Raw genomic sequence first — 18,963 nt, 5'->3', positions numbered from 1 at the left:
TATTGTCTAATTGTCCTCCCTGCCTTTACTGAGAGCTGTTGTACAGTCTGATGGCCAGGGGGACGAAAGAGTTTTTGTGTCTGTTGGTGGAGCTGGATTGGGACAGACAGTCCAGTATGGACAGCAGTTTGTCCACTGTCACCAGAGGCAGAAAGAAGGACCCTGGACAAACTAAACAAAGTGAAACTGTACAGGATTCAGCTGGCTGGTTTCAGTGTTGTGGATCTACATTTGGTCGTAGCTTTTTTTTAGTCTTTTTGAGTCTGATAATAGTTCTCATAGTATGACACCAGCTTTGTTTTCTGTCACTGAATCTGTCTCAGAACTTACCAGTGACCTGACCATGTTACTCAGTTTTCTTCCTCTTCATATGAAATGAAACCTCTTGGCGTGACCCTTTCCGTCAGACTTACTCCCTTTCTCTCCTTCCTTTTTTAAGTGGGCCAGTTGTGCTTCCTGATACGCCAGCGTGTGTCCTTGAGACCAGAGGAGGCACTCTTCTTCTTTGTCAACAACTCCCTTCCCCCATCGAGCTCCCCTCTCTCTGCTGTATATGAGGTAACCGCACCCTTCCACACACGTTACACGAGGATCCTTCCCAACACACACACACACACACCAGCAGGAGCACAAACATATTTTATATATAGTTTATCTGTTCACAACATAAATGCAAGGTTTCAACTTACACACATTATTCACCCTTCCCTTGTGACACAGCTGACAGTTAGATCTGCTTAGACAGCAATGTTGCTTCACTTTTCCTGGTCTCACAAATAGCCTGCCAGTAACCCATGAACTTTTTTTTTGAGCGTGTGTCTATGTAGTTATGTTTAGGAACTGCAGCATACTGATGGCACTCATTCTGAAAGTGAAATAAAAACCAGTAAGTTGTAGCGTTTTCAAAAAAGTTTAAGAAGACATAAAGCCTTTGAATTCCACAAGTAATAAAATGAGACTGGCAGATAAATTCCTTACTGCATTTATCAGGTCCAAACAGTACTTCTGTGGGTGTGTCAGTCCACGTGCACATTTCTAAGCATGCTTGTCATACTGAATTATGCATTACCGTCTGCTCTGTTATGTTACAGGAGCACCACGAGGAGGACCTGTTTCTCTACATGACTTACAGTAATGAGAGTGTGTACGGTGCCTAAAGGAGGACGAAAGACTGGAGAAAGACAGCGAGAGGAGACTAAGTGAGACTGTCTGAGGAATAAAAAGTTACGGCTGTTTGTAATGCTTCACACCACTATTATTCTTTATTTTAGTTTTGTTTAGTACAGTACATGGTGGAAGAAAGGCTTTGCACAAGGCAGAGGGGTCTGGTAGGTTTACTTTTGTCAGTATTTCTGGGTGAACGATTGCATTTTAGTGCATGTCAAGTTATGTTTATTCCTTAGAAGGTGAAAGAAGAAAATGGAAGGGGGAAAAATAAAGAAAGCATTGCAAAAAGACGTTATTGGAATTATGTTGAGGGAGCTCTCGTTATCTTTCTCAGTCATCTGTATTTAATGCAAATAGTATTTTTTTTTTGTAAATTAATATCATAAACTTTTGTGGAAAATAAAGATAAAAAATGCATACATTTGTGATTCATTCTTTTTGTGTGATTATTTCTTTATGCGTGTCTCCATCTGCCACACCTGTGGTTTTAGATGTCAATAATAAAAAGACATGAAATGAAAATATGAATCGCACCCTTTACGTTGCTAGTTGTGCCTTTTGAATCAAAAAACAGGTCATATAGTACAATGCTTACACACAAGCGCTTTTTACCAAAACCACTTGTTTAGGGGACGGACAAAGAGGAGAAGTCTTCATGGGGAAGTGTTCTGTCTTTATTAGACAGATGAGTCACTGGACACTTAATATTTGAGACATTGTTTGCCACCGTCCTATCATCTACATTTATGCCTGCATGACAAAAGGTTACATAACGTCAGTTGACTGGCATCTGAAAGACTTCCGAGGCAAAACGAAAGTTAGATAAACCGAAGAGAAAAGCCATGGAGATGCAGGAGATTACCACACAGGAGGAAAGAAAGAAAGAAGATGAAGAAGCAAATGACCCGATGCAGGAGGCCAAAACTGAAGGTACAAGAAATTAAGTTAAATTAGCAAACTCTTGATAATAAGTGTATAAAACACATGTTTATATTGTAGAACTGACAAGTCTGTTATTCTTGTTTCTTTTTTTTTTCTTTCTTTTTTTTAAGTTTAATGAAACGCTAAGATTGTGCTAATATGAATTAATTGTAATTTAATATTTAAATTCCAGACACTTACGTCTCTGTGTCTGTTTGTATTTTTGTCTAGTTATAGAGGAAGCAGAACCAGACCCTTATTCTAAACTACAAAACCCAGCTGAGGACATCTATTCAGAAGCTTTTTATGGTGGCGCTCCAGTTAAAACAAAAGCAGGTACCTTTCTTTATGACAAAATAACACATAACATGACACAGAACTTTGTTAAACTGCTTCGTACTATTAACTTTAACACCAGCTTCCCTACATTGCTGGGTAATCACTGATCTGTTGTAATTATAGTGCTGCAGAAAGTTAGATATAGGAATTCATGTCTTGAGAAAACACATGCAGATGAAAAGAAAAGAAAGCAGAAGCAAAGTTGTGACACTGTGATTGACTGTAAGTGTCCATGACAGTGATAATGTGATTTCCTGTAAAGAATCCAACCTATTTAAAAAAAATAAATAATGTGTAGGTCATTGTTCTGTATTTTATATAAATATATATAATATTGTGTTTTCTGTCATCATGAGAGCTGAATCCTTCCTACGTTTAATGTCCAACGATTTTAATGTGAACAATTATTCAAATGAATTATTTGTTAAATTAATTATAAGAATTTCTTTTAATATACAGACTAATGCAATAGCAACTAGAGATAACTTATTTATGTGTGATACTCATTATAAGCATGGGAGTAAAATATTCCTAAATATTCCTCAGTTGACAGTTATTCTTCAACTAGAATGCAAACTCTTCATTATATATGTGAATATGTCCATAATTTATAAAGTCAAAACATAGTTAAGGCTGTAAATAACAAATGACTTTAAACAGAAGACAATTTGGCATGTCACAGTACATAACACTGGTGTAATAAACAAAATGAGGGATGGCTGAATTCCATTTAGCTGCGTTAGTCACACTGCAATGCCTTATTGGAACACGTGAATAGAACCAAACCATAGTTCTGTATTATTAGTACCCTTGTGCTTTCCTTGATTTGACAAGTCAATGTTTTTTTTTATGTCAAAAAGACCTTCAGTATCATAACAACAGTTGCTCGGCAGCAGCAATAAATAGTTGTTTCATTTTGACAGAATATTACATCACACTGTAATTTCAAGTTAAAAATACAATTTATTATTATTCTGAAACATATGCATTTTTTAAATATAGTTTGTCAGGCAAGCATAAATTTGTCTTTTTCGTGTTTTGTTAGAAACAAAAAGAAAGAAAACGGGAACGTGGTGAAATAGGACAGATGTGTGTGTTACTGTTTTGAATTCTCACGCACACAGTTCCAAAAACAACAAGGAGATAGAAACAGACATGCAAGGACAACAAAGCTATGCAAAAGATAGTTAAAAAAAACAAGTTACATTATATTCATACCAGTAGGCGAACAAATAGGTGTATTTACAAATATATATAAAGAGCAACAACATACAGTATCTGCATACAAGTTAAGTGTTTCTGTGAATTGTAAACAAAAACAAATAGTGCAAAGGACTAAATAATACGGAAAATAAAGTGAACTAAAGCTACAGAATCACAATTATCTTGTCTTTAACTAGATATAATGAAATTATTGACCCTTTGCTCACAAGAATCTGCATTCTTTGATCTTGAGGACTGTTCATTAAATAAAAGAAAAAAGTTTATATTTTTGAGGTTCAAGTGGCAACAAGAATAACTTGAGCAAGGCTGCCGCTTGAAGACAAAATCCTGAACTTTAATCAGATATTAAACGTTTTAATCAACGATGACTTTATGTTGTGTCTCTGAAATCTGAAATGACCTTAAGAAAGAAACCCTGAAATCTGTTGTTTTGGAGTACAACGTCTCCAGACAGTGTCCCCCACACACACGCTCCTTCTCAAAGGAAGAGACAAAGAGCGATACAGATAAAAGTTTTGGAAATTGAAGGACAAGTCGAGCACTGTGCTCCATGAATAACTTAGAAATCAGTAAATGTCCTGTTGCTAGGGCGACAAGACAAAGGGGTGGGTGTGGGGGGCACTCTTAAAACGGCACTCTTGCAGGCAGACGTGAGTCAGCAGAATAGGCAGACAGAGAAGGACAGAGCATACAGGACACACAAATCCCAGGACATTTTTCTCCATGTACATCAAATTCTGTCGCAGTTATGGTGAGGACAAAAAAGGCGAAGCCAACGCAAACTTGTCACCTGAGTCTAAGTTGTCTGTTGAACTGGAAAAAACTGGTGAAAAAGGTAGGCCGGAGCAGCTTTTTTTCAGCATTGATTGTGGTTTGTGTTGTGCTCATAAAAATATCTCACTAACATCCGGCTGATGTCTTCCTTCCTCCTTTCTTCAGGCAAACAGGCTGAGGGAAACACACGTCTGTACCGTGCCGTGTGTTTCTTCCTCACCATAACCTGCCTGGTCCTGCTGGTGGTTGTTTTTATCCTCAGTCTGAAACGTGAGTGTCTGCAGCCATGGATCTAAATGATATAAAAACAAACCACTGTTTGTCTGTATTATGTTTCTAACACCACATCAGCTAATGAAAAGATTGCAGGTTTTCGCCAGCAGTGCATGAATAAAAGGAAATATATGTCAAAATCACATTGCTTTTATTATATTATATTATATTATATTATACGATTCAGAAATACAAAGCGTTCCTGATTGCACTGCTGAAGCCTGCAGGCATTATTCTTTTCCCTCATAACTCCTCCCACTTTGCTCTGTTTTCTAGTCCAAAATGGATCCACAGTCTGCCTGGAGAGAGTGGAAACTACAACAGCCCCAACGTGCAACTACGAGCAGTGCCAGGATTTCTTCCCCAAAAGTCGTGGCCAATGTGAGTGTGATGCCAGTGCAGAAAACCTTGTACAAGCCAAATAAACATCTAGATTAAAAAAAAACAAATAATACTTTCTCAATCATCAACTTTTTAGTGCCAGTTCTGCTTCACAGTTTCCCTGCCCTCGGAGGAAGCTTATTGTTTTTAGAGAACTGAGAATTTCTTAATTTAAAGATTCAGCTGAGTTTGATCAGTTTTATTATTTCCTCTTCATTGTGATTGGTATCGGATTACATACAGACACATAGATGTGTACAAAAATGGCATGCACATATTCACAAAATGAGAAAATAAAACCAAAAAATGATGAAGAAAAACAAAGCTAACTGAAGGTACAGAAACAAAGGAAATATTTAGGTCTGCTTTGGGGTTATTTAAATGTTGGAGGACTTATTGCCACATCTGAACAGCATTTTTTTAAAATCTGCTTCATTATTTACTCGTGCAGTTTAGTCCACATTTGCAGAGTGATGTTTTGTTTTCCTTGTTTGAGAATTGTCTGTACTGATTCCCCTTTCTCCTTTCAGATCGCAGCTGTCACAAGTGCGACGACGGGTGGCTGACTTTTGGTCAATCGTGTTTTTTCCTGTCCACCACCAGGCTGAGCTGGGACGAGAGCCAGAAGAACTGCAGTGCTAGAGGAGGCTCTCTGGCTGTCATTAGCAGCCCAAGGGTTCAGGTGGATCTTATGTCACTTCCTGATACTTTAGTATAACAGTGCAGTTCATAAAATAGTAATAACTTGTACAGTATATATTTGTTTGTTAATATCAATGCTGGTCTGTCTTCTAGCGTTTTCTGACCAAGGAGGGGAAATTTACTTATTGGATCGGGCTGAGACAGAGCGGAGACACATGGACCTGGGTCAACAACGACTCGCTGCAAGACCGGTGATTCTTGGAGAATAGATTAAATTATTGATGAACAGAATAGTACAGACAGATTTTCTGTGTGGCTAATATATAAAGTTGTAGCAAGCACATGTTATCTATGTAGTCTTTAGTTGTTTTTTTCTTGTTTTCTTTTTCTTTTTTAGGTTTGTTAATTCATATTTTGTGTGCCAGTTTTATGTTTTATGTTTTGTCTGAAACTATAGGTATGTTTTCATTAGTGTATAATCACCTGAAAATAAGAATTATTGTGTTTTTGTTAACTTAGAATGAGCTGTTTTATCTACAGAAGCAGCAGGTAGTCTTCCACAGAGTCCACCATGTTTCCACAGTAGCCCTGAATGGACAAACCAAACACTGGCTCTAGAGAAGGCCATTAGCGTTTTTTGTTTCGCGACCACCGTACTTTCTTCTACACAGTTGTACACATCTGTACAGGGGAGGGAGTTTTAATCTGCAACTACACCGCTAGATGCCACTAAATCCTTCACAGTGGTCCTTTAAGGTGGTGTTGTATTGGAATACCACTAACTACACATGTCTGACAATGACACTAAAAACATTACTAAACATTATGAGCTTCATAACAAGATTTTATAGCAGAAGAATTGTATTGGATCACAGTAGATTGTACAGGTACCTAATGAAGTGGCCTTTGAGATTTATTCTGTCTCTGCTTTACTAAAAAATATTACAATATAATAATCAATATTCTTTTCTTTGCAGTTATTGGACAGAAGGGACATCACAAGGAAATTGTGGGATGCTCAAGAGTAGTAGCCCTCCTGAGAAGAACTGGCTCACAGCTCAGTGCCACGCCTACACCTACTACATCTGTCAGCTGCAGCTGTGACAGCGTCTGTCATTTTTAACAGAATAACAAGCAAATGAAATTCTGTCAACAAGCATTCACTTATCAATAACATTTCAAATCACTTCCTCTTTCTAATCAATACATCAATTAGTAGTACTCAGCAAAGAAAGACAAGTAGCATTTTATATAATAGTTTAATACTGTATTTTTCATTCTCTTGTAGCATTGTGTTGCCTAATTTGTATTCTTACATCTCTGTTTTATGCGTATAAGCACTTATAAGCACCTTACTCTTATATACTGAATGATTCCTCATACTGCTGTTTGACTTTGTCACAAATAAAGGCCAGTAAGTTTGTTTCAACAAGGTTTTATTCTCATATAAAATGTTCATGCAACTACATAATAAGTTGAATGTCTATGTTTCACTTTGTTTTAGCTTAGCATATTTTACTGCTACATACTTTCTACATTGCTATAAAAATAATGCACTCTTCTCTATAGCATAATACTGCAGGAGTAATTGCACCGTTGACTATATAGACAGGTTGAGCCGGTTGAGTCCTCGTCTTGCAAGTTTGTTTGTTGACTTTCATCAACACTTTACATCTACTTCATATGTTCAGGACAGTAAGATGATGGAAAGCCTTGGATAATTCACTTCAGGTTCAGGTAGCATGCCTTCCTAGACATATTTAATGTCCTGGTCCTCCTCTGGCTCTTTCTGCCCCATCTCAAAACCCAAAGCGCTGTTGCGAATCATCTGCCAACCTGCCAGAGACTTCCTGTTGTTATCCCCTCCTTTGTCTTTTGATCTGAGCCTGGGGGTTCCTGAGATTGACCCCTTTATTGTGTCAGTCTTCTCTTCCTGTTCATCGTCTTTGGAGAAAGCTTTGATGTAACGACGCATCTTTTGCAACATTGGGTCATTTCTGTCCTCAACCCTGTAAAGATGAGAGAAGGAAAAAATAGTAAAGCTGCACTACTGCAATTTAATTTTGCACTTCCCTAAATACCCCACAAATGACTTTCCATTAAATTTAATGACATCAGAAAGCCTAAGCTGAGATAACCTCTGACGACAATCAGGTTAATTTTCTACGACTTGACAAAGGTCCTCCAGAACCACAGAAGACCTGTTTTCACAGGGTGAGTATTACTTCATATGAGAAGTATCTTATCTTCACATGCAAAATGGGTGGAGTGCCCCTTCAATGTGCCCTTTAATAATCTACATGACATAACACGTGTAAAGCGGTTGAAGTATGTAGGTGGAGGAGGTTTGATAATAATCTTACAAGATCTGAGAGAGAGAGTTGTGCCTCTTACTCACAGCACAACATGACTTGTGGCTGAAGTGCATTAAAGACTACTTAGGTTGTGGTGAGTGGAAGAACTTTTCCCTGTATGATTATTTATAGCAAAAATAGTAAGCCTAAAAAGGTTTTACTTGGTTTTACTGCTGATGTCATTGCACATATAATGTCCGGATACAAAATCTCTATTATTGAAATGTTTGCTATTTAAAGGCATACTGAGTAGGATTTACTTTAAAAATATATATATATATATAGATTCATACAAAAATAATCCTCATCAAATAATCATCACTTATTACCCACTAAAAGTATGTAGCAGTGTGTGTATCTGTAGAGACCCTGCCTTCTGCCTGTATTTTCTTATTTTGCTATGTTTGGGACATTTCCAGGCGTCAACCTTTGGGCAATGCGCAGGGTCTCTCTCTGCTCTGTCTGTGTTATGGATGTATCTCCAGAGCTGGCACACAGCTAAAAGGAAGTGTGGAGATAGGTCTGGCTATGCAAGGCGATGGATGTACGGGGCTGAGCTACACACAACAGATAGTACAGCTTCGGTCCTATTCACACAAAATTTGCCAATGCACACCTTCCGCAGGGTTGTGCGGAGGTGTGGCCATGTTTTTTTTTTAGAGCGTAACTGCCATGAAACAATTGGAAAGTCACGTTATATTTCTCTTATTCACTGATTTGTTGTAACATTGCTCCCTCTCTTCATTCACTCTCTAGATAGCTTGACCACCACTGCTCTAGATTGCTAGTTGAGCCGGGGAGGAGGGGCCAACAACAGATAAACAGATATTTTTAAATCTAGCTTCTTATGATGACAGAGAAGTTTAAACCATTTTGGTAATTTCACATGAGAGATGTCTGTAAGTGTTTGGTGCTCTTCTTGATGGTTTGAAGTGAGCAGAACTTGGAAAAAAGGTGCAAATGTTATACCAGTTAATTTGATTGTTGCATATTTAGTATAGAATTCTTACCCTTACAGAAAAAACACTTTTTTGATCTGAAAACACATTTTCAGGGGCTTTAAAACCTTTGTTTTCTTACCTGAGATACCAGCGCTCCCTCAGACCATAGTTGAGCCCACATACCCCGATTCGAGGCCACATGCAGCGGGGCAGCCTCCTCTCCAACATCAAAGTTGTTGCTACCACCTGTACAACATCATTACAGCTGTAACCATCACACAGTAACACAGGTACATGATGATGAGGTGTTTCTCAGCATTTATGATTCTATCTTTTCTTTGTCCGTGTGTGAGTGTGTTACCTGAGTCCTCCAGAGCTCGTCTCTCTCCTGGGCCACTCTCCAGTGTGTGTCACTCATCATGGCTATGAGTAGATTTAGCAGAAGGATGTAGGAGACCACAGAGAAGGTGCAGTGCAGGACGTGGACGATCGGTGGAGTGGTGATGGTGTGGTCCACAGGCAGATCTATGAGGCCCACGCTGAGCTCAAACTGGGAAAAGAGGGTGATGGGGAAGGAGCGATATGCAGGGATGGACCCGGCCTTCTGGGTCATATACACCATCCACAGGGCTGAGAAGAACATTTAAAACAGTGAAAGTAAACGTGAGGAAGTAGAAAAGTCTAAATCATCTTATTTTACATCTTAGAAGCTTTGTGAGGGTTAAAGATTTGTTTGCACATGTCGCCCAAAATATACTCACAGGTGGAAAAACCCATGAGCACAATGAAACTCAGCCACATAAACTTTGTCAGGTCTCCAAATATAATCTAGGGGGAAATGAGACACACGGTAGGTCAGTCTGCAAACACAAATAGGTGAACCTCAAAAACCAAAACAACAACTGAATACATCTGCTTCGAAAACATTTCAGTACAGGTGTGCGCATGTGGAACAAACTACTATTTCAACATGACTCATGAGCTCCTATAGCATGCACCACTTTGTCTGAGTCCTACCTTCTGTATCATGATGACATAAGGGCCGAGCATTTCAAAACCTCGGGCGAAAAACATGACGTTGCTCCAGCCGAGAACTAAACACACGGCCATCACCTCAGCCTCTCCCTGCACCTCGCAGGCTCTGAAAACGCAGAGCAGCACCACCAAGCAGGCGTAGCCGATACTGGTTTAAACAAGAGCAGAAAGGTTAGAACCTTAGGTTATTTAAGAACAGTGTGTGCTTTATATTTCAACTTAGAAGTGTTTCTGCTCACAGGATAACATGGAAGGGGCCCCCGAGTGCTGTCTGGCCGAAATAGCGCTTTGCTCCCACTCTCAGTATATCAGGGATCTGTTGGAAAAGAGGACACAGTGACATAGTGGCAGTCAAGTACACTCAATGTACAGTATGTAAGAAGATGAAGCATGTTTTATAAATTCACCTCCAGCAACAGGATGACAAAAGCTCCCAGGATGCTGATGATCTCACCCACCAGCCGCAGGTTGTCCTCATATGTCACATAACTCTCCTTAGGCACGGAAATATAAATGTATTAATATTAAAAGCACATTATTATCATTATTGTATGTGTCATATGCAGGTTCACAGTCTGACATTTACACATGTGATCACATAAGGTCAAACTATGAGTCAAAGCCCCTGTTTTTTTGTCTTTTTTAGTTTTATAGTATTTGTATGATTAGAATTTGGTTTTACTTCATCATTAGTATGGGATTTAAAGTGATTAACAGGGGTTTTCTACCCCCTAGGTAAAATGTGTCTTGATGGAAAAAATATTGTACCACAATATATAAATACTCCATTACAAGCAAAAGTCTTATGTTCAGATTTTTAAGTATAAAAGTATTATTATCAAATTATATTAAATGTAAACTATACTTGTTATATATATGACAAACAATACACCACAGTCATATTGTTACTATACTACTATATTGTTGTATACATGTCATATATTGTTACTATCTATGTGTAAAAAAAACCCACTATGTAGTGAAGTAAAAAAGCACACATTAGCATTAAATGGAAGTACTCAAATGTGTTTAGTACTTAAGTAAATGTACTTAGTTTCTTATTTATATAAGTTATATTATCCCACCACCACAGTTTATGTTGTTGTTAATTTCATGCTGTAAAATTGTATTTATTAAAGTAAATAATAACTCTAACACACATCAAGTGTTTTCTGGACTCGGATGGTTTTGTCCATATCTGACTGTGTGTAGTTCTCCGGAGCGTCCTTTAGAGGGCGATATGTACAACACAGTGTGAAGGTCCCGATGTACAGGAGATACAGTAACAGCAGCAGCCTGAAAAAAAAAACACACCGTTACACAACACTGGACGTGTGCACAGTTCAAATATTTTACTTCAGACAGTGACTGATCGTTTTACCTAAAGTAATGCTTTCCATACAGGTTCCACTTCAGACTAACCAGCTGCCTCACAGGGGTCACTTCCAGTATCCCTCTTGCCTGGAGAGCAAAACCAAATGGTTTTAATTATTTTTTAGCATCACATTAACATCCTTATTTCTGAGCAAATAGTCTGTGATTTCACAAGGTTTGGTACCTCTCTCTTGTGACTGCCCACAATGAGCTCCAGCACTGACATGTCGTCGGCCCATGAATCGATCTCCGTCAGGTCATACAGGTTAGAGGTCAAAGGGCCCAGACTCCACTGGACTAAACGCCTTTTATTAACCAGATGTTGAAAAGCCTAAGAGAGACAGAGGGAATCACAGCAGTGAGGACAGGATTAGTGAAATAATCTGCTCTGCTCCACCTTTCATGTTGGGTGCTCACCCTGTGAACCCCCCTTCACTCACCACATTGTTTCCTTCTTTGGCAGCCAGTTTAAAAGGTGTAAGGCCTCGATAGTTGGGCACCATGTCGAGTGGCAATGACTGGTCTAGCTCTGCATCGCGTGCCATAATCAGGTCAATGGCCTGGCACGCAATCGTCTTGTTGGGCTGCAGAACCAAAATGTGAAGCACTGTGTTACCTAGACAGAAAATAAGGGAATACAAGGACAAGAGACAGTAGGTACAAGAAGAGAAAACATTAATAATGAAAATAATTAATCTGATACACAGATATAAAATAATATTGTGCTCTTCTCTAACTCTCCTACATAAGGAAGTATTTCATACCACGGTAATCCTGGGCCCTGGTGCTGGCCCCTGCGTCGATTACCATGGAGATAATGTCCTCATTCCCAGTACACGCAGCAAAAGACAGGATGTGCTCACCTGTTGACCAAATGTACACTTCAGTCAGGACCACTTTTGTCAAAATAACTTATTAGAACGACCATCACTGACCTTTGGCAGTATGGCCTCGCCTCTGCGGACTCCTTGCCCTTCCACGTGCCCTAAGTGGAAACTTAAGGCAGGGAGAGCACACCTCCCTGCTCTTCCATGTGCATACGTGTAAAGGTTTAAGACAAGGAGAGGGGCAGCAGAGACCCCCCAGGGTACAGAACAGAGCAAGCATCAATGGCAATCAGATTAATTAGACTACAAACAAAGAGAGGAGCTGGGCGGAGGTGCGGGTTGCAAAATGGCTTGTAGAGGAAGAGCAAAGATAGGCAGCGTAGAGCAGCTTAAATAAGGCCACCATGATGATGATTTGCGCAATTGGACTGCTTCGCAGGGAAGCTTTGGAGGAATCAGCTGAGCCATCAGCTGTTTACGACTAGCTGTGATCATATGATAAAGCTGGAATTGAGAACCGAGCCTGACTTCGTGGCCTGCCTGAACTAACGCTATGCTTAATTTTTAATTAATTTATTTTTCACTTAACATGAAAAAACATATCTTACATTAATTTGGCAAATGTTTTGGTCCTAAACAACTAACATTTTTATGCATTAAGAAGTCATTCAGAAACTTGTGTGGACAGGAGGAGCTCGGGGATCAACCTGCCGATCAATTGCTGACCCTCTCTACCACCTGAGCTACACCCACCCCATACATTTAACTGTATGTTTGCTGACAGTGAGCTTGCTGACTTACCATAGTATATGAGTCCTCCTATCCTCTTCCTGAAGTACAGACCGGTGACTCGAGGTGTAGCCGCATCACCCCCACGACTAATCAGATGATGAACCAGATTGATGTTCTGATTTACCACAGCGATGTGGAGAGGAGTAACACCTGAGACAGAGTAGGGAGATCAGTGTACATCAGTACACTGTTTTCACCTGCTGTGTAAGTGAGACTTATGTTAAACCAATGAGTGTTTTGCTGTTGAGAGTCCTGTTCCTTATGAGCAAATTTAGTTCATGCTTAGCTCTAAGCTCTGGTGGAGGAAGTATTTAAATTATTTACTTAAGCAGAAGAAGCAATAGCCTTGCAGTCTTGCATCTTACATAATTTTACTTAAAGTGTGAACAAAATGTTCTTAAAGAAAGAGGTACTTACATGTTGTAGCTCATTTGAACTACTTTACATATATACTGCTGGCTTGTTACATTTATAGTAATAAATCATATTTCAAAAACTGCTCATATGTTTGTATGTAAAACCTCAATCTGAAAAGTAACTAGTGACTATATTTGTTAAATAAATGTAATGGAATAAAAAGTAAAGTATTTTTGTCTTTGAAATGTGGTGTAATAGAGTACATTACTTAAGTAAATGTACATTATTACTTTCCTACTGGCTTTAACTGGCTATAACCCATCCATGGCTTTGGACAACACATGCATCAAATTTGGTTGTGTCCCACTCTTTTAAAGTGGGTTAAGAGGCTGTGAAGAGTTCACTGCTGTTGTCTGTGTTGTTTATTTGTTGGACACTTTCATGAATAATTCACATTTATGTAAGTATATGAAGTAAGAAAGATTAGTGACATGGTTTGACTGGAATAAAAGTTGTTTACTTACTTTGTAAAGGTTAGTTGTTGCAGTTCTTACTATGTTATGTGTTGGTAATGAGGCTGTTATATTCCCATATTTGCTTTCAATTACACCAAAAACCTCCCAAGCTTAGCTAATTAGTTTCATTACTGTCTTGTAATTTGAATGCTAATGCATTTTGTAAATTATTTTTTGGGTGTTTTATGTATATAATCCATCTTAAATCTTAAAGGCAACTATTCACATGAAATGTTTTTTGCCTGTGAGTTTATGTATATCAACCTTGGAAGAGCTCGGAGGTCATGGGCTCGTTGATGAGTTCAGGAGCTCCGTCCATCAGAGCCACGGCAGCTTCCAGGTTATCATTCATGACAGCAACATGAAGCGCTGTCTCCCCAAGAGCTCCTGAGAGGGAAAATGACAATTTCACAGATTACAACTGGCACTGCACTATGCTGAAATAACAACACAGTGAAGTTTCAATTCACAGTTCAGCCTTACCTCTCTCAAAAATATTAGTGGATGCACAACTTAGCAGTTTCTTGATGCAACCAACACTGTTCTTTTTAGCCGCATAGAAGAGAGGAATGTCATTTATGCTGAGGGAAGAATGGCAGAGAGAGGAAAAACAACATGTAGTATAATTAAAAATTAAAGGCTTTAAACCTCCATATAATTAATTCAGACATAATCTAATTTATTATAGAAAATAGTGGAAAAATGTATCTCTTATGAGTTTCTTACTGTTTGGTGTAGAGTAGAAACGTCTCATCCAACATCTCGTTCCATCCTTTCTTGTTTTGAAGGCGAAACCTCAGCTGGCTCCACCAATGGTTGAGCTCGCTGGGAGCAGATCTGGCCAGAGACGGAGACATTGACACCTGATGTTCGACTGGGACAAACAAAATGAAAGGTGAGGTCCATGTTGAAAGGAAACAGAGAGACAAAAAGTGAATTTAAAAACAAAACAATGAAATAAAAAGTGTCGGTTACTTCATAATTTAGGCCTTGAAACATAGATTGTTTTGGTAACTATTTTATTCAGTTGTACAGTTTTCAAAAGAAAAATACAATAAAACAAATGAACAAAACAAAGAAAAGTGTATTGATCTTACCTTTAAACAATAAAAGTGTCGCACCTCAACTTCTGGTGATTCTCAGTCATAACACACGACACAAAATTGGAAACCAACACCTACGAAATGTCCCTGAGGAGAATTGAAATCCCTGTGGCATCACCATTATATATGACCCAGCCATGAGGGAGGAGACCTGTGGTGGGATTGAGAATGAATGGGTGGAGAGGGAGGGTGAGTGAACAGCGGACAGGTAAAACAGAGAGAGTGAGGCTTTAATGAGCAGGTAGACTTTCACCGCAGGTCAAGAATCCCACAGAGAAAGTTGTGCTTTAAGATTAAACCCACCATTGGACCAGGAACTTCTTTATCATGCTGATCTGAAATTATTGTCTGTATCCTGTCACCTTAAAAGTGAAAGGACAATGGTCCAGTCCCTAATCCCAGTATATCTCTCTGCTATCACCAGGCCTGTCTGCATTCCACTAACTACCACCAAAACCTGCATGGCCACTATGAAAATTCTGCGGCATCATGACAGTCAGCACATTGCGGTCATTGTTTCTAGTGAACCGTTAAGGAAACCTGTTTGGAAATTGTAAGTATGTAAGTCTGAACCCGGGTTTGTAATTTAAAGCTGATATTAAGGCACGATAAGAGAAGCAGTTCATTTAATAATTGTCCAAGTTAAATGTCTTTTATTTCTGTTGTTCTATTACAATACCCAGGTGAAACCGGGATTATTTGGTGGAGTAAATATGGACACGATGTATGATTTTTCAACATGTTGCGTCTTGTACACACATGAACACCGAGCTAGTTTCATTCACAATGATTTAACATGTTGAGCACCATTGATGTGTCAACAGGAATGATCACAAACATGATAATTGCCACATTACAAAGACCATAATGATCATTTGGAGGTTGGCAACATCATGTCACTTTCCTCTGAAGGCGGAAAACAAAGTTACATTTACTTCTGTTTTTTTGAGAGATTATCATTTAGTTAATTTGGCCTCTGACTGAACCCGAAGGACAGATTTAATTTCCACATGTGAATTATTTGTAAACTGCTGAATCAGTCACCTTTTACAACATCTCTGGTCAGCTCGGATGTAGTGTACAGGTGTTTTGCTGCACCATTTATAGGTCATGACTAACAAGCTGGTCAGCCACAGGATAAACAGGGTTTAGGAAGACTCTATAGGAGGCCCTGGTAATGGTTGCAGATGTGGCAGTCATTTAGTATTGTGGAGATAATAGCTGTTTACCAGACAGAGAGCACCATCTTTAAGCAGTGTCATAAAGACCAGTGGTTTCCACTCTGTTAATGTCTTTATAAAGAAACAATAACACCGTAAAAACATGATTTTGTGGTTTGTGTGTCTACTGTTTCTGGACATACGTACTAGCACTTCTTTCACAACACTGTTAATTTGAGTCGGGACACCACAGCAAACAATTATTACAGACATCTCTCGTACGTTTATGACAGCCAAGAGATGCTCTTGTTCAGAGTGACTTAACACAAAAGAGCTGAATGATCATTATTAAAACATGAGCATCACATTAAATAAGTAGACTACCATAGTTTCAAGAGGTTCAACATGGAGTCATTATGTAACTTTAGCTCTTTCTCTATTACAAACGTTAACAGAACCTCTATACTTTCAACACTCCCAGTGTTTATTTCTCAGTTTCTCCTTTTGCAACTTTAAAGTGAGATTAAATAAGATTCTCTGAGACAACATCATCTCAAAATATCCTTTTAATATATAATTTATTGGGCGTTTTGCCTTTATGATGATAGGACAGCTTAAGATAGACAGGAAAGCAAGAGAGAGAGAGAGAGAGAGAGACAGAGAGGGGATGACATGCAGCAAACACCCAGGCAGTAAGGAGTGGACTCAAATGGAAAATTCTTCTTGTGAGTAATTGTCATATTTCTCTCATTCTCAGTGGTAAAAGAAGTATTCAGATAATTTACTTAAATAAAATTAAGTACTCTTGGAAAGTAACTAAGTACATTTACTTGTAGTAAGTAATGTACAATGTTGAGGTTGGACACTACTTAAGTATTTCCACTGTCTGCTACTTTATATTTATACTCCACTAATTTCCAGAGGGAAATATTGCAGTTAATGGTTGTTTTGTATATTTGTATATCTCATCAAGTCATTTTATTCTAGAATCTGGAGTCCTTTAAGATTCAATAGTTTACCCTATCACAATACATCATGTTTTATAAAAAACATCATATGTTTTTATGTAAAATCCAAATATACTAAATAACTAGTAACAATAGCTGTCACATACATTTAGAGGATTAAAAACACAATATTTTACTCTGAAATGCAGTGGAGTACCATAAAAGTGAAAATAAAGTCCCTCAACATTGTAAAGTTCAATAATTAAGTAGATGTACTTAGTTTCTTTCAACCACTGGATATTTTCCATGTTTGGAATGATCTGGAATAACAATGTTTGGCCTTTGTAAAACTGACATTGGGACAATGTGAAGAACAGTGACTACACTGCAGTCTGATACAGTAAAATACAACATGTCAGACTGGAAAAATAATGTGGGGGTTGTGTAAGCGGACTTGCTATCAGTCCAGATCTGCTGTGATATCAGCAACAGTGGGACATGTGGGAAACCTGTCCCACATGTCGGCTGCTGATCCAGCAGATCCCAAACTCAGATTTTACTCAAACCTGCTGATCTGTTCACTCTTAAACCTGTGAAGGTTATAATCATGCATAAAGGTGAATGTATTATTTATTTTGTAGCTGATAAAGTTATTTTTCATTATGTGTTCTCTGATGTATTATGAATCATTGTCTGTCCATTTGTTTGTATGCACCAACCCATCAGGCCACAAGAGATACATCATATTTAAAACAATGCTAATTTGCAAATGCTCAAACTCTAAGTTGTCTTTCATCAGGTGTGAAAATATGAATGCAAGTTGTGCCGACAACAATCCAATAAAAGATTCACTTTTCTCTCATATTCTCCAAACTTTGTCACCTTTTGGATTTTCAAAAAATTTGTCCTTTTTTTTAATCTGAGAGCAGTATGGCTTTATGGATGGCAATTGTAATCTGTTAGTCAACCACTTCCATATTCCATATTCCATATTTCAGTCCAAACTAAAATATCACAATAATCACTGGATGGATTACCATTACCTTTTGTACAGACATTCATGTTCCCCAGAGAGGGAACCCTACTGACTTTGGAGATTCTCTCCCTTTAGCACCACCATGAGGTGGACAGTGAAAAGCTGTCAGATGGACTTTGGTTGGCAGCTGCCACCTGAAAGATATGCCTTGCCACCCAAGTTTGTTGTCAAATGCAATCAAATTTAACACATTCATTTAGATAAATAGATATAAAATAATGTGTTAATGTCAGAAGATTTGGAAATAAAACAGTTTCAATCAGTGCTTTACTAATGTTCAAATATCTGCTCTCGAGGACAAATTCTAAAGACATGATGTTTAATCTATTATTTAATCTATCTATACATCATCAGGTCAAATTTTTAATTGGCTATTTTTTTCTACTTCTTCTAATTTTATGACAAATCTTTTGGACTATTTCTACTTAGAAAATCTTAGTATGCTAACATGCTAAACTAAGATGCTGGACATGGTAAACATCAGTGTGTTAGCCTTTTCATTGAGTGTGTTAGCATGCCAACATTAGCATTTAGCTCAAAACACTGCTGTGTCTAAGTACATCCTCACAGAGCTGCTAGCATGTTTGCAGACTCTTGGTCTTGTTCGCTTTTAAATGTGTCCTTTTTGTTGCTTTTAGTGCATAGCAGGTTTTTTTATTTTATTTTATTTTCTTATATTTTTTGGGGCTTTTATTGCCTTTATTATAGTGACAGCGGAAGATAGACAGGAAAGGGGGGCAGAGAAAGGGGATGACACGCAGCAAAGGGCCACAGGTTGGATTCGAATCCTGGGCCGCTGCA

At 38.4% G+C, this 18,963-nt stretch overlaps 3 protein-coding genes across 4 annotated transcripts in view; 2 read left to right on the top strand and 1 right to left on the bottom strand.

Moving 5' to 3' along the window:
* Positions 1-1,588, top strand: part of zgc:92606 (uncharacterized protein LOC100000242 homolog) — a 4,899-nt gene extending 3,311 nt beyond the window's left edge. Inside the window, exons 4-5 of the mRNA XM_035672719.1 lie at positions 440-558; positions 1,092-1,588. Of these exons, the coding sequence (XP_035528612.1) occupies positions 440-558; positions 1,092-1,157 (185 nt within the window). The 3' untranslated portion in view covers positions 1,158-1,588. The remainder of the gene's footprint in view (positions 1-439; positions 559-1,091) is intronic.
* Positions 1,589-1,883: 295 nt separating this feature from the next.
* Positions 1,884-7,153, top strand: si:dkey-26c10.5 (uncharacterized protein LOC563797 homolog). 2 transcript variants are annotated; one of them, XM_035672689.1, is made up of 7 exons: positions 1,884-2,097; positions 2,320-2,424; positions 4,591-4,695; positions 4,975-5,079; positions 5,610-5,761; positions 5,875-5,972; positions 6,699-7,153. In XM_035672689.1, exons 1-7 carry the CDS (start codon positions 2,010-2,012, stop codon positions 6,823-6,825), a joined length of 780 nt encoding a protein of 259 aa, XP_035528582.1. In that variant the 5' UTR covers positions 1,884-2,009; the 3' UTR covers positions 6,826-7,153. The 2 variants fall into 2 exon arrangements, with proteins under 2 accessions (XP_035528582.1, XP_035528583.1); XM_035672690.1 differs by lacking the exons at positions 1,884-2,097; positions 2,320-2,424 and adding an exon at positions 4,279-4,486.
* A 43-nt stretch (positions 7,154-7,196) lies between these two features.
* trpv6 (transient receptor potential cation channel, subfamily V, member 6) lies at positions 7,197-15,109 on the bottom strand. Its single transcript, XM_035672725.1, has 17 exons — positions 15,014-15,109; positions 14,643-14,790; positions 14,400-14,497; positions 14,181-14,303; positions 13,054-13,194; positions 12,190-12,288; positions 11,866-12,041; positions 11,610-11,756; positions 11,433-11,512; positions 11,212-11,347; positions 10,459-10,545; positions 10,291-10,367; positions 10,034-10,199; positions 9,778-9,844; positions 9,378-9,646; positions 9,156-9,262; positions 7,197-7,730 (listed from the first exon to the last, which is right to left on the bottom strand). Exons 2-17 carry the CDS (start codon positions 14,771-14,773, stop codon positions 7,472-7,474), a joined length of 2,163 nt encoding a protein of 720 aa, XP_035528618.1. The 5' UTR covers positions 14,774-14,790; positions 15,014-15,109; the 3' UTR covers positions 7,197-7,471.
* Positions 15,110-18,963: the final 3,854 nt, after the last annotated feature.

Source organism: Morone saxatilis, unplaced genomic scaffold (assembly GCF_004916995.1).
Source record: "Morone saxatilis isolate NCDOM2014 unplaced genomic scaffold, NCSU_SB_2.0 Contig24, whole genome shotgun sequence".
Taxonomy (NCBI): domain Eukaryota; kingdom Metazoa; phylum Chordata; class Actinopteri; family Moronidae; genus Morone; species Morone saxatilis.
This window is presented reverse-complemented; position numbering and strand designations above follow the sequence as displayed.